This window comes from Hippopotamus amphibius, chromosome 6 (assembly GCF_030028045.1).
Source record: "Hippopotamus amphibius kiboko isolate mHipAmp2 chromosome 6, mHipAmp2.hap2, whole genome shotgun sequence".
NCBI lineage: Eukaryota > Metazoa > Chordata > Mammalia > Artiodactyla > Hippopotamidae > Hippopotamus > Hippopotamus amphibius.
The window spans coordinates 165,726,280-165,749,113 of record NC_080191.1 but is presented as its reverse complement, the minus strand read 5'-3'; the positions used below and the strand labels follow the sequence as shown (position 1 = coordinate 165,749,113).

Sequence of the window (22,834 nt, the reverse complement as noted above, 5' to 3'; positions counted from 1 at the left end):
TAATCATTTTTGTTTGTTTTTTTAATAAATGAAGAATAATGATCTGCGGAGAAGAAGAATAACTTCTTTTTCCACTCCAGTGATCTATAAGACGGCATCTGGCTTTTCAAACACAGCATGAGGATTATTAAAAAAGACCTTAAACCTGACCATATATATATATATATATTTTTCTTACCTTTATGAGAAGACTCTGACTTTGAGAAGTGACGTGTGGAATTATGCTGGTTTGTAAAATAAGTGTTATCCAAACCCTCAGCATCTGTCACGGCAGGTGGTGGTGGCCTGAAGAAAAGTCAGCATTTAAACAGATACTCTAAAGTAGTGATGACTCCAGTTCCACCTCTCCCTGGATCACTTGGTAAACACATGTGCAGCAGAAATACAAAGCCAGAATATTTTAGAATCCTCACGTTAGTTCCTGGCCAGGTGCATGACCCTGGATAAATGATTTAATCCCGCTGCCCCTCTGGGTTGACGCACATAACAAAACAAGCATTTCTGAGCACCTGACACGCGTGCGGCATCTAGGGCTAGCGAGACAAAGATTAATGGGATCACTGTCGTTAAGGAGAAATATACTTCGTTCTGGTAGGTTTTACGAAGAAAAAGAGAGAGAGGAAAGGATAGAAGGGAAGAAAGTAATTAAGGCAGAGAGGGCGGCAGGTAAGAAGGGAGGGCAGAGAGGGGACACTGGTCAACACAGAAAATGTAAAGCAAATTCCTTACACCACCAGGTGGCAGAGCAGAGCTTAGAGAAAGAAAGGGCAGTGTTATCTACACAGGTGCAGCTTTTCATGTCAAGACAAACTGTAAAAAAATTGGGAAAATTTTAATACTCCAAACTTTTTTATTCTTTTAATTACATAACATAGATTTTTGTGAACTTTGGCACTGATAAAGATAAGATAGAACAAAATCTCTCCCTTTTTTCGTTGTTGTTTCCCAAAGGTGTGCTCACATTTTGCATTACAGCATGGAACCTGATGAGGTTAAGAGCTGCCAAACACAACCACAATGTAGGATGCTTTGTGTAATTACATATGCAATACTGAAAGCATAACTATTTTGAACTTTGGAAAGTTACAGTCAGCTTGGTATAATGGGTTCTGTCATATGAGAATACAGATAAGTATTCAAATTTCTCACCCTGACCTAAACAGCTTCCACGCCCTGGGTAGTCAGTGTCTGGAAGAGGTCAGAATGGGATGCAGACCTGTGCACGTGTGGAGGACTACGTCACAGGCTCTACGGAGATGATCTCAACTTTCAGGACACGTTTGCGTGGCAGCTATCATCCACACATTTTAAAGGTAGATTAGGTTAGATCAGGAAAGTGATCTAGGTTTACACAGCTGTTAAGTGGCAGAACCGAGGCTCAAACTCAAAGAGACTTCAAAAAGCAGTGCTCTTAACTACTATACTATGCTCTGCTATACAGGTGTGTGTTTTTATCATTCGTGTCACCTGCATTCAAGATCTCACACACACACACACACACACACACACACTCCTTATACTTTCAAATGGTATGTGGCATATATTTTCATACCTTCATACATATTTATACACATGATTAATATGAGCATAAGAATAAAGCGGCACTTTTCTTGTTTTTCTTTTTTGAATCATTGGTTTACAAATACTAGAAATTAAATAGTGTTTTCCTTTCATTATTCACAGATATGTATAACATTCACCTTTAAAAAGTAACATAAGACTTGGCAGAAAGAGTTGAGACAAAGCAATCTGACTCCAGAATTAAGACAGTTAACTAAAGAAGTAACTTATGTTCAAGAAAACAGGAATGGTAATCAGGGTGGCAGGGTTTATTTTTTACTCTTTTCATTAGCCTCATTTGGTGACCGGAAACTGGGGAAACACAAGCCAACCGGGACTGTCAAAAAAACTCTATGGTTATTGCCTCACCATCAACTCATCATCAAGGAAAGGGATGCCAAAGTGAGAAAGAAAGTATGGGCCACCAACAAATCCTCTAGAATCCCCCCTGTAAGGAGAAACAAATCAATCTAGAATGCCCTCAGTCCTCCTGGTGTGCTGTTTTGTTCAATTATTAGTACATGGAGAACAAATCTCAGCTTATTGCTTTCAGGGGTCCTACCAAATTACGTGTTGTACCACAGTTAGTTCACTTAAGGGTATTCATATCCAAAGCTGGAAAAATCTTGTTAACTACTTGTTTTATAGTTTATGCTGTATTAGGATTACCTGTTTCCAACTGTTCTTATGAAATGATTTATCTCTTTAAGTGATAAAGCCAAATATGTTTCAGAATTCACTCAAAATCCATGTCTTCAAGAAGCCCTCCTAGACACCCAGACTACTGTTAAGTGTCTCCTTATACTCGTCTAACAACCTGTAGTTTTCATCCTTAGTATTTAACACAGTCATAATAGTTATTTGTATAATTATCTGTTTAGAATATAAATTTCATAAGAGCAGGAAACAGTTTTTGTTGACTGCTGATTACTTTAGTTCTGGGCAACTATTAGGTAATAAATATCTGATAAATGAATAAGTGGAGACAAATATATTTTATATTTCATATTCATAAGAATAACTGTAGGAACTGAGATTTATAAAATCTTTTAAGTTATTCTAAGGGCAGAGTGCAAAATTAAAACACCAAGTAGTATTATTAATATAAAATCCTATAGTTAAAACAATTTGGAACTTGGATTGAAACTTTCTCCGATTACAAAGAACTGGAATTAACTCAGAGTGCCAACTGGTTCTCTACTTTTTTAGAGTAGAAATCTTGTAATGGACGATGAAAATGACTTTTAACCATGACTGCTACAAGCTCTATATGAGAATCTGTTCCCCCTCTACCACTATTATTATTATTACTACACGGAAGTAAACATCTTGAACTAGGAAGCTCCATGTTTCAATTCTTGAAACCACCTCTTTTTGTACAAATGGTTAACTCAACTTCCATCATGACTAAATATGAAAGAGGAAAACATAGACTCTAACCAGAAAGCATACATTCTGATATCAACTGTGTAAGATATCTATAATAAGATATCTGGCTTTAAGTTTTAACTATGAAAATACAAGTTTTATAAGATTCTTATTCATATTTTTTTGCCATACATATAATCTTTCTGCAAATGCTGTTTAAAGACAAATATTCCTCTTAAGTCAAAAAGACTTCAGTTCTAACTAGTCATAGGCCACTTTTCACTCATTTACAGTAGCCATTTTTAACACAGGATCATTTGATATTCATAATCAAATACATCAAACATTTTAAGGAGTATCTATTATATTGCAGAAACCTGTTTTCAACTTTAATAAATCCTTTAAATAGACATTCCAGACTGTTCTATCATATGCTGTCAAAGTTACTGGTGTTCTAAAAAGCCCAAGGACTTTGAAGACAGCAAAATAACTCTAAAGGTGATTTTAATTTCCTTTATTAAAGAAAAGTACAATATGCCACACCTACTTACCTACTGAGAACAGTTTAGTTACTTCTTATTTTACTTGGATATTGCAGGGATGTAAATAAAGCTAAAGTATATAGTTCTGAAATTTGCTTTAAAAAAGCATTTGGCATGTGTGTAACTAAAAGCTCTAAGAACCGATTTTATACAATTAGACAAACTACACCACTGTTGCCCTAAAAGCTTTACAGCCTGATATAATTATTCTGAAAGGTATTTATCTTCTGAAAGCCAATGGGTTTAAGAATAGAGTATGGCTTTTTAAGGGCATTACATACATTCTCTTTAAGGAAACAAGTCTAGTGGTTTAAGCGGCAACAACAGTGTATATTTTCCAGTGTGTAAAACTTATGTTTTAATAACTAACAAACATTATTAATAATGAGGACCAAAATACAAAGTTTCAATAATTTAGTTTTCAAAATGTTAGATTCAGCGTTAGTTTTGTCTTTTTCTATTTAATGTTCTCTCTTCCTCTTCCAATCAATTTCCCTTTGAAAAGCAATAAAGAAAAAATAAGAGTTGCTTCCCCAGAGACTTAAATGTTGAGAATCTGTGGTGGAAAAACAGCAGCTGCTCCATAACCATGACCCAAGCAGACTGCTTGAGAGAAGTCAGGAAGTATACATACATACCATAGCCACAGCTATTTGATCTAGTGGGATTTAGAACAGTCTGCAGAGACTCAAAGGAGTACCTGCCTAGGATGCTGAGACACACAGAAATGAATTCAGGTGTATGTGAATGTCACGCACACCAGTGTGATCATGAAACACAGTAAAAATTTAAAACCTGAGATTTTACTTAGGAAAATGGTTAATTTCATCCCTTCCTAGCTGAGGGCAGTCAGTTCAGGGACTTCAGAGACAAGAACTGGTCCTAACAAAGAGTACACCTTCCCTTATACACCCCAGCTTCTGTAAAATTCCCCATCTTCCTGATCTGACTTGTTCAACCCAATTTAAAATTGAAAACAAAATTAAAAATAACCCTGCAAGACTTGATACCACCTTACAACTGCAGATTTCTGGATCTCCTCTCCAAGGAACAAACACTCTCTTCAGGCAGCCAACATCTCCTTGCTCGCCCCAAGGGCAAGTTCCTCACTCCCCTTTTCAGGTGTTATCTTACCGTGCTGGCCTGTCATTCTTAGAACGGTGCGGTTCATCACTCTCTTTTGACTTTAAGTGTGATTTAGCTGTCTTGGGCTATGGGGAAAAAAAAGAAAGAAAAACACACACACACATACAGAAAACAGCAAACAGAAAGATTAGATTTATAGATTATTTAAATGATCTGAAACTCTCCTTTAGTAATTTCAGGTTACTCACATCCAGCTGAGCAATATAAAATATTTTTAAATACATCCACTCAGAGACAAAAAAAAAAATTATAGTCATGAAAGTGTGTTGCAGGTTTTCAGGACAGCCGGATGAGTGGACTAAACATGCAAACATGCTCCCCCACAGAGGTGCGCTTGGCCACCATCATCAACCTAACAGCTACAAGGCAGCTGACAAGAATTGTAACTGATCAGGACCCTCTGGGGCCTCCCAGCGACAGGCCCCTCTGCCCACCATATCCTCTGCTTTAGCTCCTCTCTGAAGTAGACACCTAGATAAGAGTATCTGGTGCACACTCCCTGAGTGGTTTTACAAATGTAAAAACCTCCAGCAAATGGAAGGTGTTAACGACTTGATGACCATGAGCACTTAGCCCCCAGGCCTTTAAAAAATGCTTTCCTGAACCCACCGGGGAGTTCGGGCTTTTTGAACATTAGCTGTCCCAGACTACCTGCATGGAGCCTTACAATGAACGCTGTGCACTTTCCTTCATCACAACCGAGTGTCACCAGAGTGGCTTTACTGCACGTGGGTGAGTGAACCCAAGTTTGGTTCAGTAACAGAACTGGCAGATTTGCAGAGTCTACAGAATCTAACTTCATGCTCTTAAACTTATTTCTGAACATCTGACTTAGGGATGATAATTATCAAGCTCAGAAACTAAGGCATATTCATACCAACTTTTCCAGGAGAGAAACAATTCCAGCACCAGCTACAGAATCTAGAAATGACAGAGGTCTTGATATTGCTAGAAATGTGGCCTTCCCCCTCTTCCTTTTCTGATCTGTAATCTTTAAAAATACCTACTCCATCATAGTTGAGTCCAGAGTGGTCCTTTGCACACAGTACAACTAATGCGTAAGATATGTTCAATTAAACGTGCAATCACCACATACAACAATTAGGTTACAGCAGAATGAACAGCAGTCGCTGACTACTTTGTCTACTATTTCTGATTAATGAGGGGATGATAACAGTTCAAGCTCTTGCTAGAAGGTTTCAGAAGCAATGACTGCTGGTGATAAGAATGGCTGTCAGTCTTCCATGGATCAAGTGATGTCAGAGGAAAGAGAAAACAGCTGGCACACGATCAAGGAGGAAGGACAATACAAGCAAACAGGGAAAGTCGAGAGAAGAGAGGCCACTGTGGAAATTAAAGAGCATGAGAAAGCACTACATTCTCCTGTAAGGCAAGCACAGTAAAACTAAGACTGCTCATGGCCAGAGGCACCTGCATCTCAGCTGGTCTTACAAGGAAGGAAATGAGTTTTTCAACCTCAGCAGTTAACTCTTTACATAGTTACTTTCAAGAATTCAATATGATTTTTCATGGTGAAATAACTTTTACAAGTCAGATTCACATATGTGATACAGATAATTTGTATACCTTAAGTATATTTGTGAGCTTACCCTAAAAGAGGACTCCCCATTTCAGTTCTAAGCATATTTCTTTTTTTTTTCTTTAAGAAATTTTATTGAGACACAATTGACATACAATAAACTGCATATATTTAAAGTGTACAATTAGATTTTTTTTTCTTATTAGTAATGTATATATGGCAATCCCAATCTCCCAATTCATTCCCTTCCAAATCCCTCCCGCTTTCCCCACTCGTCCATGTGTTTGTTCTCTACCTCTGTGTCTCTATTTCTGCCTTGCAAGCTGGTTGATCTGTACCATTTTTTCTATAGTCCGCATATATGTGTTAATATACGATATTTGTTTTTCCCTTTCTGACTCACTTCACTCTGTATGACAGTCTCTAGGTCCATCCATGTCTCTACAAATGTCCCAATTTCGTTCCTTTTTATAGCTGAGTAATACTCCATTGTACATATGTACCACATCTTCTTTATCCATTTATCAGTTGATGAACATCAAGGCTGCTTCCATGTCCTGGCTATTTCTAAGTGCATTTCCAATTAAAAAAAACCCAGACAGACCCTACCTTCCACTCGACGTCATGCTTTCTTTTGTCCAAAGATGATTTCTCCCGCTCCCTGGCTTTCTTGTAAGCCTTCTTTTCTTCAGCCATTAGAAGTCTAGCGATTTCCTAAACAAAATCCAGTCAGTATCTTTGACTGCAAAGTTGCAGTAGAAAATTACTGGGATATTTCCAAAGAATATTGACTAAACAAATTAACTAACACGAACTCACCTCATCCTGGGCTACCTGAGCTGCCCTCATGTCCACCTGGGTAGCCTATGGTACAGAAAATATAAAAAAGTATAATTTAATTGGAATCTATGTTATTCATTAAACAAAAAAATCCCCACCTAAAAACAAACTGGTATTTGAAACTAGTTGTGGTCAATATCCCTGAAGATGACAAACAGTTGGTGTGCCTTCAATAGCCAGAGCAGGGTCTGTTTCTATCAAATTCCACAGTGGATTCTTAGAGAATTATCAGAACTCTGTACAGGAGAGACAGGGATATGGAATTCTGTTGCTAATACTTACTCAGTGAGTAAACTGGACACTTTATTCCTATTGTCTTGATTTTTCCACCCATAAATAAGGAATCAGTTTCTCAACAGAGAGAGGACTATAAGGCCTATTATATGTCAAGACTGATTCAATTCACAAAAAAACTACTGATTCACCTAAAATTTTGCATTAAAGTTTGCTCACCAAAATTTCTTCTTCTTGTAGTTTTCTGGCAATTTCAGCATCATACCATTCCTGATCCCTGTGGGTCACTCGTGATGGAGTAGAGACCGTTTCTTTCATCACTCTGGGTTTCATTCCTAGAAAAAACTCAGTGCAATAAGGCTATGGAGTGTGTTTTCTAAAAAGCTGCAAAATTTAAGATGAAGTTTTTCTTCAGTATCTAACAGTGACAATACTGCCTTCACTCTAAAATTCAGTGTACAGTGTGCTGGAAATATTGTGTCCCCTAGGCATGGAAGAGGTGACACAGCTAATCCACACGTTTAAGACAAAGTTACCCACCCGAACCTGCTTGGTAAAAACTGCCTTCGCACACAGTTTCTCCAGCAGCAGAAAATCATACAGGGAACTGTAAGTGAGGCTTTTGCAAAATAGGAAGTGAAAAAAGATTAAGGCCCTGAAATAAAAATAATTTAGAGAAAAGAAAGTTAGTTGGAGTTTTAAAGAGACTAAGCTGTCAAGACTGGAGGAGATGAGAGGCTTTCCATCTTTCTGCCTCAGCCCTGGACACCTGACTTCAGAGGGAACAGAAACAGCGTCACCTGGGAGTTATGTGACAGTACCTATTAACCAACCAGTGGCCCTCCCGTGGCTTCTGCTCTGATGGTCTCCAAACCCAACTGCTTTGGATCTTTCCTGCAGCTCTGATTGGTTTAATGTTGCTAAGTTTTAGGGAAGATAGAACATGAGGGGAATGTCTGAGAGTTCTACTGCTCTAAGCAGAAAGGAACAGGGGAACTGGTAGGGGATTTTGGCTTTTTACTTTGTAATTTTATAAGCAGCATATATTTCTTTTATAGCTTTCAATTAAGTGGTAAATGCTAATGGTTATTCCAAAATTGTGGGTATTCCCCTCTTTGTATCTTTTGTAAATTACAATTGTTCAACAATGTGAATACATTATATTCAAAAATAATAAAAAAAATTTAATGCAGTGAACAAGATTAACCATCTGGAATAGTGACTTTCAGTAAATGGATTACTGAAAGGAGAAAGAAAAGCTACTCTTAGTTGTCTATTTCTTTACATTAGAGGTTCTCAATCATGTCTATATATTAGAATCTTACCAGTTGATTCTTAATTGCAATTACTATTGGAACTAGTTTAGTATATTAAATTTACATGAAAATAATTTTTATCAAAATGTCTCACATGATTCACTTGCCTTAAACAAAAGAGGAAAAAGGAAAGAAAAAAATACAACTAAATTCTGGGCAAATGAAGCGTTTATCTGGTGAAGCCCCTTTTAGAGCTTTAAACATAGCACTGTGGTAAATCTAAAAGCCTCAGATTCATCTGCCTTACCACAAATAAAGACTACTAAACTTGGCTTCCTAGCTTCAGGTTGATTAGCACCTGATTACCCAGAATACAGAATCTACTTCAACTTCACAGCTAGAGCTACTGAATCCTATGCTAGGCTGGGCTGGTTTTAACGCTGATTTCTGAGTGGTTTGGGACAGTCAGGAAACAGTGGTATACTCACTCCCAAGAGCTAATAAACCTCCTGGAGTTATAATTAACTTGGTCATAACTAGAAGGGAAGATTTCAGGGAAAAATAAATAAAATTAGATAGGGAAGTTGGCACAGGGAAAAGTCAGCGGACAAGATAGGTTGATCTACCGAATGCCCATCTACAGAAAAATGACACTTCCACAAACAGCCCAAAGCCTAGCTGAGGACGACAGGGTAGGTCACACTACTGCCCTGCTCTTTCAATTTTGCCATTTGGTGAAAGAAACACAGAGGGAATGTGCTCATATTGTGGAAACTAAAATTTCACCACCACTATGCCTCCTACTCTACGCCACAAAATTAACTGAGAAAATATTTTGTTTTACCATCAAAGACGCTTGGAAGGCATTCACGTGAAATAGTCAAATGAAGAGTCTTATTTGGTTTGAAAGGTGTTAAGACTGTGACCTCTTGGGAGTTAAAAAGAGAATGACACATGGGAATTCCCTGGCGGTCTAGTGGTTAGGACTCTGCGCTTTCACTCCCTAGGGCGCGGGTTCAATCTCTGGTCGGGGAACTAAGATCCTAGGAGATCCGTGGTGCGCCACCTCCCCACCCTCCAAAAAAAGACAGAGAGAATGACACAGAGATCAATGGAACAAAACAGAGAGCCCACAAATAAGCCCATGCGTCTATGGTCAATTAATTTATGGCAAAGAAGACAAGAATACACAATGGAGAAAGGACAATCTCTTCAGCAAACAGTGCTGGGAAAGATGGACAGCCACATGCAAAAGAATGTAAGACCCAAAACAACAAAACTCCTAGAAGAAAACATAGGCTGTAAACTTCTTGATATTGGTCTTGGAGAGGATTTTTTGGATTTGACACCACAAGCAAATGCAACAAAAACAAAAAAATAAGCAAGCGAGACTACATCAAACTAAAACACTTCTTCAGAGCAAAGGAAATCAACAAAATAAAAAGGCAACATAAAGAATGGGAGAAAATATTCACTAATCACATATCTGATAAGGAGCTAACATCCAAAATATATAAAGAACTCATTCATTTCAATAGCAAAAACACAATCTGATTTTAAAAAATGCGCACAGGGTCTGAACAGACGTTTTTCCAAAGAAGACATACAGATGGCCAACATAAGAAAAGGTGCTGAACATCACTAATCATCAGGGAAATGCAAATCAAAGCCACAATGCGGTATCACACCTCACACCTGTTAGAATAACTATTATCAAAAAGACAAGAAATAACAAGTGTTGGCAAGGATGTGAAGAAAAGGAAACCCCTGTGCACTCACTGTTGGTGAGAATGTAAATTGGTGCAGCCACTATGAGAAACAGTACAAAGTCCCTCAAAAAGTTAAAAAAATTGGAACTACCATACAATCCAGTAATTTCACTACTGGGAATTTATCTGAAGGAAATGAAAACACAAAAAGACATATGCACTCTGTGCTCAGTGCATTATTATTTGCAATGACCAAGACATGGAAACAACCTAAATGTCCACTGATGGATGAATGGATAAAGAAAATGTGAGATACAGAGACTCATGGTGGGGGGGGGGGGGGGGAATTATTCAGCCATAAAAAAGAATGAAATATTGCCATTTATGACAACAGGGATGGACCCTGAAGGCATCATGGAAGGTGACATAAGTCAGAAAGAGAAAGGCAAATACTTTATGATTTCACTTACATGTAGAATCTAAAACAAAATAACAAAACAAAAAATTCTGAGCTCAGAGATACAGAGAACTGATTTGTGGTTTCCAGAGGAGGGGTTGGTACTCATAAGGTACAAGCTTCCAATTATAAAATAACTAACTCATGGGGATGTAATGCACAGCACAGAGACTGTGAGTATTGTACTGCATATCTGAAAGTTGCTAAGAGAATAGATCCTAAAAGTTCCCATCACAAGGAAAAAAATTTGTAACTATGTGTGGTGATGGATGTTAACTAGACTTATTGTGGTGATTGTTTTGCAATATATACACATATACACTTGACACTAATATAATGGTATATGTCAACTATACACCAATAAAAAATAAATAGTTAAATTTTGAGGCAGTATCTCTCTAGGTCAAATATTTAAAGGGAAAAAGAAGCATTTATTTGAACTCGATATATCCTGGGAAGTTGCATGTCTCGTAAGTAGAAAATTTCTACAGCCTGGAATACTAGATTTCTGGACTGACAGGACTGCCCACTAAATGCAGTATACTCTGTACCAAAGGTGAAAAGAGCTTTTGTAAGTCTATAATATGGAACTTCAGATAGTACAGTGTAAGGCTGTCATTACAGAAAACAGAGATGCTCTAAAATGCTATTAAACACAGTAAATTCAAAGGAACTAACAACATGGCTGTCTCCATTTTGGTAACCTAATCAGAAAACTAACTTTCAAAAAACCAGGTGAGCCATATTTTCAACAGTTCCACATTCATTTCTTAATCAAATTCTTGCTTATCTTTTCCTGTTCATCATTCTCCAGTTTGTGAACACAAGAACCTCCCTCAATAAACATGAACAAAGCATACCTTTAAATAAATTCTGATAAAGCTGTTAAAAATACTGGTATTCATGATAAACTTATTCTAAACTGCGGAATAAGGTACCATGATGATGCATGGATCCTGATACCATTCAAGAGTATTTTGTAATAAGCCAGTCTGACACTTGGGGAATATCACAGCAGAATGGTGTTTCATGGCTCTGAGAGGTGAGAAGTTAACCTGCACAAAATCAATAAGCTGCTGCAATTTAATAGCTCAATAGAGATGTTACCGTCAAAGGTGGTATGGATTTACTGCCCTTTAGAAAATTAACCAATCATATTTAATTGAGCAACTATATTCTCTGTTCCTTTTTCAACTGATTATAAAACTGTGTCCTGCAAATCAATGCGCTTGGGACTAGCTCTTTGTTGCCCTGCTAGTTTCCGCATCATTAAGTTAAATAAAACTTTGGCCTATGCTAACAACTTTAAGAACTGTGCTTTTACAACAGCAAGAACAGACACCAGTATGTAATAATTACATTTTAATGCAATCTGACCTATTCTGGGTAGGTATAGAGGGGGACCGGCATTGCAAAATCAAATGCCTACAGGGCCTATGTAGGTAAAATTTGCAAAGTAAGTCGAATATAAAATGACAGACGCTAGCAGCTATGTTGTAGCCATTTTAGTAGCTGCCTTGTCACAATGTTTTTAAAACACTTATGCTATTAAAAGAAAAGAAACAAAACGTGCTTACAACTTCAGTAGTAGGGTCTGCGAGTCAAGTGTCTGTTTCACATTAGTTCCACCCTTTCTAAACCTGTTTAAGATACCCTCAGGTATACTAAAAGTCATAAAGGTTAACCAGTGCCCAGAGGACACTTAGAGGGTCGGACTCACAGAATCAGAAAGGAGAGGATGTAATCACCATTCCTCCCCATACCTTTTAGACTCCAACACGGCTTTCTAAATCTGGATACAGTGTAACTTACTCATAATGCCTATTTCAGGTAGATTTGATCACTTCCTCTTCTATTGACCCACAGCTCTTTGTTCAAAGTTTATCTAATTTGCAACTGTTTATCTACATATCCACCTTTCTGGCTTGACTCATGAACCTTCTGAGGCTCAGATCCAAGCATCTATCCCCAAACATAAAGCCTGAGGCAAGAATATTTGTGGCAGATACTCATTTGGCTTGCTGAGCTGAATTTTCATTTGCTTTATCACCAAGTCCTTTAAAAACTTAAGACTAACATGATAGGAAGAGATAACATGATAGGAAGAACCAACCTGAACCTGCAATCTAGAAACCACTTTCCAGACCAGAAGTAAAGGTTGGCTGGGCAACAGTAATGGTAGAAAGTAAGAACAGTCATCTCCTTGGTACTTTTTCCCCAATAACCCTTGTGTCTCTGTAAAACTTACATTAAGAGCAAAACAGAACTAGGGAGATGAGTTATGATCTAATTAAAAACACCAGCCAGTGCAGTGCTACGACTTGCAGTGGTACAGCCACACGGAAAACATCACAGTGGCAGTTTCCAGACAAGAACAGAGAGAACCATTACTGTGTCAGTGACGCACTTCAGAGTTAGGCCTCAGGGATGCCAGAAATCTGAGGCTTAAGACGACCATTTACCCTATTCTTATTTAAGTATCAAGAACTTACCTGATATTGGCACTTCAGGACACCAACTGCAGAGTTAGAGTTGAAGATGTTTAAAGCATAGGAAGGAACTCAAACCAACTGTTTTCAAACTTTAAGTACATAAGAATCACTTCCCGGTCTCAAATAAGCCCGAACTGCCAGGCTACCCTCCAGAGACGATAACATATGTAAGACCCAGAAATCTGCATTCTTAGGAAACAGCCCAGCTGATTCTGATGAAAACGAACTTGAGGCGAACTATCTGAAAGACGCTATCTTAAGAGGCTGCCTGTCCCATCTCTCACTTTACAGCTGGGAAAGATAAGGTCAAGAAAATCCTGTACTTCCAGCCCCGCAGATCTTCTACTCAGGAAAATACTGTGCAAGCGGTGTCACTGAAACTTCTGGGTTCACCGAATCCAAACAGAAACTCAAGAGCACTGACTTGGTATCAGAATCTCTGGGGCATGGGTCTTGGCAAAATAAAAATTGTTATCTGGGATGGGTACCTCCACTGCAATCTGGGGCTGGAAGCACGTTGTAAGGAATGAGTGTATTCTCTTAGAAGGCAGGAGGGAAAAGGTACAAATATTTTCCTTCTTGAGATCTGAGATTAAGTAAATATGCCTTTTGTAATATTTAGCTCCAGGATTTACTTTCAAGCCATGTGCACAAACCAGAGACAAAGGACAGGTTGCTTATGATGCGTATTAAATAAATCTGTCTATATGTGTAGACATGATACCAGGACTTCCAACGAGGCTCTCCTTCATTACCTGTGTCATGGAGGTGGTGCCGCTCCTCACTCTCTGAGAAGGGAGGAGTCCTGGGCCTGTGCTTCCTTTCTCTGTGCTCACCTTGCCCCAGGTCCCTCCTGTGCACAGCTTCCCTGCAGTGAGGCCTCGCTTTCCGTGAGGCCTTGGGAGAAAGCTGGTCTTGGTGCCTGGACTGTTTTTCCCAATTGCGAGTTTGATGTCTACGGTTAGCCTCCCAGTCGTCCAATTCAGTGCTCAGAAACACCTCACCACTGATCTTGGGGAGAGGAGGTCTCCGGAACCTCTCGTGACCAGATCGCTTCCTTTCAGGCTGCTCCGTGTTAATTTGGGGATCATCCCTTACTTTACCCAAGCTGGGGGACGACAGAGCTTTCTCTGATGAATAATGCTCTTCCAGTTCTTCCAAGTCCTCCTGTGGATGTCTGGATTTCTCCTTTCTCTGCTTCACAGTCTTTTCCTCACTTTGGTGTCTACAAGACTTTGAGAATCCAGAACCCAGCTCCCTTGCCCTCCTTGACCGTGGCTGGTCTAAAGCGGAGGTGGAGGCAGGTGAAAAATAGAAATGCAGGTTAACTTAATGAGAGTATGGACTCACTACAGGACAGAGACGGGGCCCAAGTTTAACATATTTTAAAATGAAGAAGACTACATTTTCAGTTTAACAAGCTGAAACGAAGGTATGAGCATTTGCTGGAATGGTCCATGCATACATGAAGGATTCTGGGTACATAGTCAAAAAGGTAAAAAAACTAAAAGGAAATTAAGTGAACTACATTAAATCTGAAAGAAGAGCTTGATCATGATTAGGCAAGAGTTAACACAGTACTTTAATATTTGCCAATAACAAAAATTCCAGTCATTAAATGTTTGATTCTATTTATAAAATCAATTTGGAATTAGTATAAGGGGGAGGGGGGAGTGAGAGTTGAGGGAGTCTTATAAAACAAAAAAAAAAACTAAGCTTTGTGACTCCAGCCAGAGACTTTCAAATATTCTTATTGGAAATAACAATAAATCTATGTCAGAATATTGCTAGTTTCTACTTAGTTCACTAGAGCCAGGATCCACAGATTTTTGTACTCCTTTATCCTCTCCCCTTAGTGGGCCAAAGCAAACATTCCCAGCCATATTACAGTTCAGTGTGCAAGACGAGGGAGTAAAGGAGAATTTTAAGTGAGTAAATGACCCTATCATCTTTGGGTAGCTCTGCTCCTATCTTGCAACTCTGCAGAGGAAAAAAAATAAAAATAAAAAGAGATGCCATAAAAAGGGGTCACTTCCTAAATACATTTCAAAAAACTTTATGATATTGTAGCCTGTGTATAAAAATACAATATGTGCTAAATATACAAGTCCCTAAGTTTAACACAAACTGCAGAAACAGCACACAGATGGGTGCTTTTCTGTCAGGTCTCATTTAGGAACAAGCAAACTGTGAAAACAAAGGAAGTAAATTAACAATGCACACTGCAAGAGCATATTTATTTTAACATTTTCTAAGACTTTTACTTTAATTGGGAAATAACAAAAACAAATCCTAATTCCACGGAAAATTGCTAAGATAGCCAAGATTTCCTGTTGGAATTAGTCACTTGCTGAACTGCATTTGAAACAGCTACTGTAATTGGGTGGGATGGAGAAAAAAATAAATGATCATAAATTTCCTTAGTTATTAGGGGTTTTGAGGGGTTTGTTTGTTTTGGTTTTGGGGTTTTTGTTTTTGTTAAAGTGTGTTACTGTTAATTTAATGAAGGAATAGAGGAAAGGGAGATAGGTGTTAAGTGTATCACTGATGCTATAAGCTTCCACTCAAAATTCCAAATTGTTTCCTCTTGAGCTTTCCAGAAGAAAAGAACATGTGCTTCAAAGATGACATCCAGATTAAAATCTGTCTTCGAAAAAGTCTGTAGAGGTATTTATCTTTATAATTTATGGTAAAATGTATTTTGTACATAAAGCAGAAGTGAAACAGAACAATTACTCTCTGTAATACAAAAGTATCTACTCTTTTAACCAAACTATTATTTTCAGTGTATCTTGACAACTGAGAAAGAATCAATTCGCTCCTGCTGTGAATTAACATAATACTGACTTAAATGATGCTTAAATGATGGCCACAACTAGGAAACGATGGTTTAGTGTTCATACCAGTGTTCCCACAGAAAACTGCAGGAGTGAAGCCTGTCTTTAAGCCCCAAAAGAGACAAGAATGGTTTTGTCTTCAACATGGATTTGTGACGTTATGACTGTTCTGTTTTTTATTTTTACTTCTTTCTAAAAAGTTAACAGATATTAACAGTTTTACTTTAGGGAAGTGTGCTGCAAGAATTAGAACAGAGCTGTCACTACACTTTCACAGAGTTGACAGGAAAAATATTTACTGTGACCATCTGTGATATCTTAAAACCTGGGAAAGGAAAAAAAAAGACAGGGGTGGAGGGATATGTCTGAATCCTTTAAAATCCAGCCCAGTTAAGGATTGAGCTTTTATGTTTCTTGAGACCAAGTTATTTGGCAAATATAATTAACCTCCTTATAGCCAATACTTGCATACATACATATATGCATATACGTATACATGTACACACACATATATATGCGAACATTTTATCTGTGAGCTTCCATGTTTGTCTTTCAAAATTAAATGTTTCGACAAAATGCTATGTAATACACACATTACAGTAATATATGCATAAATAATAGTACTTCAGAGTTTATAAGTCTTCACAAAATTTACAGTGTTTAATCTTATCAACATCCACGAGAAGGATGTATTTTTAGAATCTCCATTTTAGAGACGAGAAAGAGGGTTAGAGTGATCACAGCGGATAACTTCCTTAACGTGACAACTTCCCCAAGGAAGGGATGAAACCTGAATCAAGGTTTAATGATTCCAAAACCATGACTTAAAAAAAAACCTCTAATGTGCTTACAATACAGGCAAGTGGCTTTGAAAGAAAAACATGGATTCCTAAATGAACAAGATATACCAAAAGTTGATATAAATCTGACAGATGTTTTGGATAATTTCAGATTTGTAGAAAATCTATAAATGATTATTTTTAAAAGATTAATTTATTAAAGTTTAAGTAAAATAAAAGCTAAAATGACCACTTTTGTAAAGATTTACTGTGATTATTACAGGCAGACAAAAATCACATTGCACGCAAAGGTAGAGAAGTACAATTAAAGAATATCCCTTATGTGTTGGGAAAGGACCCCTGCAAAGAACATAAGGCTGCTTTGTAAGTGTGAGCTGGACTGCAATGTGGTTTCTGTGGAACTCAACTTAGTCTAACTCAAAGGCATGTAAGTGAAGATCACATGTTCAGCAGTGTATCATCTCCCAGCAACAACATGACTGAAGAGAAATTCCAACAGTACTTTACAGCCACACGCTCAGGAGGTCACTGTTTTCTATTCCCAATCCTTCCCAGCTCCAAAAAAGTTGCATATATGCCAATCTCTATAAATCTACAAAAACAGTTAAATAGATTTTTTAAAATTTTAGGTGTCTCTGAAAATCCACTAAATTTTTAACATAGTCTAGAGAGATGAGTCAGTATGACAGCACTCTGGACAAAACCAGGTTTGACTCCCAATTCAAGTTAGTACAAGGTTTTAACAGAGGAAGGCTAAAATTAGTACTTTAGTGTACTTAATTTACTTACCACCCTAATGTTTTTAGACTTAAAAGTTTAGGATGGTTATTTTTATTTGCAATGAACATGCCTTTGGTGCAGAAATACAAAAAAAAAAAACAAAAAACACCAGACCACATTTCTAAGATTTTAATTAAAGTTGACAAATAACTTTTTACCTTCTGATTTCTAGTATAGGAAAATATGGCAATAATTTTTCTTTTTAAATGATATATCACATGACTTGATTAGAAAAACCAGCATACAGAAAATGGCTATCGAAAAAGAGCTGAGCATTTCACATATGGAAGAATACACCAAGCAATAAGTAGAGAATCAACCTGCTTGCTGATTGTGTTACAGAGCTGAGCTCTACTGATCTTGATAGATTTAGAACAATGTGACTGCAAGACTCAAACTATAATAATCCTACCATTTATGCATACATATCTTTCCTTCTACTCATCAAAGACAAATACCTACTTACCTTTTATAATGAAATTACAGGAAAGCAATTTATAACTAATTTTCAAGGGACTTGGGGATTACTGACCTTAAAATCTTTACTCTCTAGATGCTGCCTTTAGATTTTATTTGATATCCTAAGATTTTAGTTGATATCCTAAGTATGGTCTCCAAATTGAACTACAATAAATACTGGCACTAAAAACTATAGGAGATGTCTTTCCATTGACAGATCTTTAAAAAGGAATGAACGATATTTGCAAATACTCATTTCCCAACACACTTTTAAGATAAAGAATCACTACCACCACAAGTGCCACCACCACACCATCACCACCACCACCACCACCACCACCACCACAGTGCAAAAGCGGGCATGAGAGAAGGGATCTCTCTTGCTCAGAGATTTTTCTATATGTAATCAAATAGCAAAGAAAGCATCAAGAGCAAAAGATGAATAGAGAATCTTAAAATTCAATTTTGTCCTCAGCAGGCTAGCCCACTGGCCTAGGCTTAAAAGATAAGAAGCATGGAAAAAAGCTTTGGTATCCAGTAATTGACAAATGCTGCACCTCCGCTATTATTTGTGCCACTTTGCTGCTTCAAAAAGTACTACGCAGATTTTCTTGAGGAAGATCACGCCTAGACACTCATATGCCATTTTTCTACACCCCAGTTTATGTGCTTAGAATGTAATATAACATTCCAAGTAGCAACAGTGCAAAAGAATACATGCCAAATTTCGCTAAACTATATTCAAGGTTTAACAGCCATAGAAATGGCCCTGGTCATCCAACTAAAGAACAGATTAATTCATTAGATAAGATAAAATCCCACCACAAATCTACATGGGTCCTAGGGTCACTTTACAGACAAATTTAAAGGAGTGTCTTGCAACTGAGTCTAAGGACAGAGTAGGTCATGATGCAGGAACTGTTACCTCCATCTTCATAATAGTAACTATCACCATAAGCATTGGCTCCAGAGGACTCTGGAAAGTGTTTCTTTCGTTTTTTCTCTTCCTGTAACTCCTTTTCCTGCAAGAGTCGAGCTATGTCCTGCAAATACAAAGAGAAGGGAAATAAATATTACCAGAGGATGAACAAACTCCATACAGTGACCCTACAGGTCAATCGTTTGACATTCCACTGCCAGGCTTTTGTGGCTTTGCCTATGGCTCCCCAGACTTTATGGCATTAAGCTCATTCTGTCCAAATGCCACAGATGACTAACTGCTCAGTAGGAAGGGCACAAGATCCAGACAATGGAGAAAGGTTTTTTTAATTGAATTGAAACCTAACTCAACTTGAAGACATTCAAATGTAACATTCCTGGTGCTGGTTACAGAACAGAATTTTTTAAATACCATATTTGTGGGCCCTTTTTCCAAGATGATGATTCACTGAGTCTGAATGGGGAAGAGTGCCATAATTTATGAACCTTTATGAACTGTATTTACAATTTAAAAACTTTTTTAAAAAGAATTTTTCAGTTGATTCTGATTTAGTTTTGCATTAGAAGACCACCGTCTTAACTATCAATAAAAAAGAGAAAACACTCTTCCTCTTATCTCCCCTCTGTTCCATCTCCAGGCAAGTTTTGAGCAGTGACTGACTTATGAATATTCTGACTGCGTCCCCTAAAAGATTACCATCCCCCTATGAAAACAAAGGTATATACAAATAACTACAATACAATTAAATTATAAATGCCTCAAAAAAGAGGGTAAAATGTCTATGGGAGCACAGAAGAGGGAATATCATTTCTGCTTAAATGAGTTAGTTCAAGGCTCTGCATTAATGTTAGGTTTTGAACAAAGAACTGGATTCCAACAGGCAAGGGAAGAATAGCGAACAACATCAGCAAAGTTATAAATATTTTAATGGGCATCAATCTAGGGAACAACCAATGGTCCAATGAGAACACTGGATGTGGGGTGTTACAGAGAAAGGTGAGTCCAGAAACACAGGCAGAGGCTGGATCACAGGCGTCCGTTACGGTCAAGAAGTCTGGAGTCTATAATGTAAGGGATGAGGGGTTCCTAAAGGTTCTGAGCTATAAAGTGACAGTGTTCTAAATTTGAAGATTATTTCTATGAAAGGCCCAATAAAACAGCACATAAACTTTGCTCATGTACACTTTTTTGGAAAGAAGATCCCTAGCTGTCACCAGATTCTTAAAAAGATCTTACAAATGAGGCAAAATACTCACTGAGGCAAATGGTAATAAGAGTTATAGGTAGTTTGAGGGCTTATTTATATTTACAATGAGGAATATAAGAAGTGCTTAGACGTAAATGGTGCAAATTTTGAGGCAAGAATTAATCACTATTCTTTTTGCAATTTTCTGAATAAGTCAAAATGAAGAATATACTAAGACTGCAAGGCAAATAAAATTCATCTGAATGACTCAATTTCTCTTATCAGTGCAGACATAAGTTGGATACTGAGGCTAGGTAAATTAGCAAAGGTTATCCATATACTTGGCTTTTAATATTCACAAAATAGTCTTACAAATCTGACTTTATGTTAAATACACACCTAAATTCAAACTTATATACTATCAACATATATCCTTTAACTGATTTCTATGCTGGAAACTGCTCATAAAACTGTGTAAAATATGTACACATATATATTTGAAAAGTAATCCATGTAAAAGCACTCAAAAAATACTGCAGCTCAGAATGAATCCCACTTAGAACACAAGTATAATATTCATGCAAAGAAATCTGAATTTCTAACACTTCATGGGAAAAAAAATTCCCTAAATCTAAGGAACACGATGATTTTCTTTTCGCTTCCAGTTTAAGTCAGAGATACTTTAGAGACACTGGAAAGAAACATTAACTACTAAAATGAATTTCTTTGGGCCTGAATTATTTACCTGTAAAGTGAAGAGTTTGAACTACTCAACCTTAAAAGTAAAATGTCTTGATACCCTAATGCACCATTTTAATAAATCTGGGAGTGTTACCAGGTGCCATCCCCTGTGCCAGGCTCATTACATTTGATGTCTTGCAAAGCAATATATCAATCAGTTAGGAATAGAGAGAGGTGTGACAAGATAATGTATTTTCCCCAAAGTGATATCTGTTACAGAATTTCCCAAATCCCTACATATTTTACTGCAAAAGTAGGAAGAAAATGTAAACACCTCCCTGAGTTGTCATGTTTACTAAGCACCTAATGCTCATTTTCCTAAGTGGTTTGTTTTACTGAAAACAAAAAGTTTCCCTTGATATAACTGAATAAAAATATAAAGGAAAATTACCAGGTACAACTGCCAGTAGAAATTATTAAACTGTACTCTAGGGACTTTATAATTGCTTTCCTGCTATTGAATTTAGTCCTACTGAATATATAGTAATAAGCCACTTTCTCAATTTGAAGAGCCAAAGATGAACCAAAGAGAAACAAAGGTGATGCCCCTTTTGTACAATGCATTAGCTAGTCAAAAGGAGGGCTTTTAACCAAGTAGAAAAATAGTAATAATAGTGTGTCATATATTTCAGCACCGAAACCTTTGGTTCTTTTAACCTCTCAGCTCTTTTCTGAGTAAGCTTATTCTGTCTGAGAAGAACAAGACCAGCTAGCTAGACCTGAGGAGGGAAAGGATAAAGGATTTGATGGAAAACTGCTGCTATATTATAAACCGTGGTTTAGCACAAGTCAGCTCTCTTCCCTGCTTTCCAACACTGCTGCACAATGGGCTTAATGAGGTGATTTCAATATAAAAATTTTCCCCTGAAACAAGCTAAAGATGGCAATTATTAGTCACAATGCCTGGATGCAGCTTAGTCACCCCTGACATAAACAACCTCCTTCGTCTTCAGCTTCCTTCCTGTTAAAGGTTAGTCTAGAACAGCACTTCCCAAGCCCTGTTTCTGAGAACACTGGGTATCAAAAGGTTCTCCAAAAAAACCCAAAAAGCATTCAATAGAAAATATGTATTATATCTAACTCTTTAAACACATCAGCACATTTTGACACTTTGATAAAAGAAAAGTGACTTGTTATCTTCCTGTAACACAGGAATTTCTAAATTTATTTTGTGACAGATGCCTTTTTGTTACATAAAAAAATATAAAGCTTATGAAATTAGTATTTGAGAAAACAAAACTGGGGAAAAAACAAACCTAAAAGAACTCATAAGCCCTTCTGAAGTGACTTTCAATTATTTTTTAATTAATCATATTAATCAGGTAGACTTACTTTAGGTTAATGCGTAGAAACAACTCTGTTGCATAGAAGACTTTCTAGTAAATACATTTACTGAAATAACATTCAACTCTGGAAAATTGGAAGCTGTGAGCATAAGGAAGGGCACAGTTAAGGATCCCTGGAATGCTAAAGGAAAGTTATTTTAAGAAAAACAAGGATTTACTGATTCCCTTCAATGGGTCAAACATTCTGCCAGACACCTCCTACAGAGAAAGATACACGGTCAATATTGTTAATGTTCTTATCTATTAAGTGCTAGAAGCAAGATGATTAACATCATGTAAGACACCCAACGATGAGTGCTCTAAGAGCGGCATTCATACAAGCAAGGTGCAAGGAGCCCAGAGGAGACCACGCATCTTTCTCAAGCAGAAGACAAAGTACTGAACCCCGGTGTTGGATCCCTTAGGGTATTTTTATGGTTTATATGATTTTATATCAGGGTTACTTCTCCCTTAAAGGTTTCACCTCTATCATACAACAGAACTGGGATTTGAAATGAGAAAATCTTGGGTATAAAGACAATCTAAAGGAGATCTGAAAATGTGATTGTCAAAGGACTGTCAGAGAACAAAAAAAGGAAAGCCATTCCATTAGATTGCTAAA

General features: G+C 37.3%; 1 protein-coding gene across 2 annotated transcripts in view; it reads right to left on the bottom strand.

Moving 5' to 3' along the window:
- Positions 1 to 22,834, bottom strand: part of CCDC50 (coiled-coil domain containing 50) — a 58,751-nt gene that overhangs the window by 2,074 nt on the left and 33,843 nt on the right. The window contains exons 5-11 of one of the 2 annotated variants that reach the window (XM_057738022.1): positions 18,946 to 19,063; positions 13,900 to 14,427; positions 7,450 to 7,565; positions 6,976 to 7,020; positions 6,766 to 6,870; positions 4,605 to 4,681; positions 179 to 285 (exon numbers count right to left, since the gene is read on the bottom strand). In XM_057738022.1, the coding sequence (XP_057594005.1) occupies positions 179 to 285; positions 4,605 to 4,681; positions 6,766 to 6,870; positions 6,976 to 7,020; positions 7,450 to 7,565; positions 13,900 to 14,427; positions 18,946 to 19,063 (1,096 nt within the window). The remainder of the gene's footprint in view (positions 1 to 178; positions 286 to 4,604; positions 4,682 to 6,765; positions 6,871 to 6,975; positions 7,021 to 7,449; positions 7,566 to 13,899; positions 14,428 to 18,945; positions 19,064 to 22,834) is intronic. The other variant, XM_057738023.1, reaches the window with a different exon arrangement.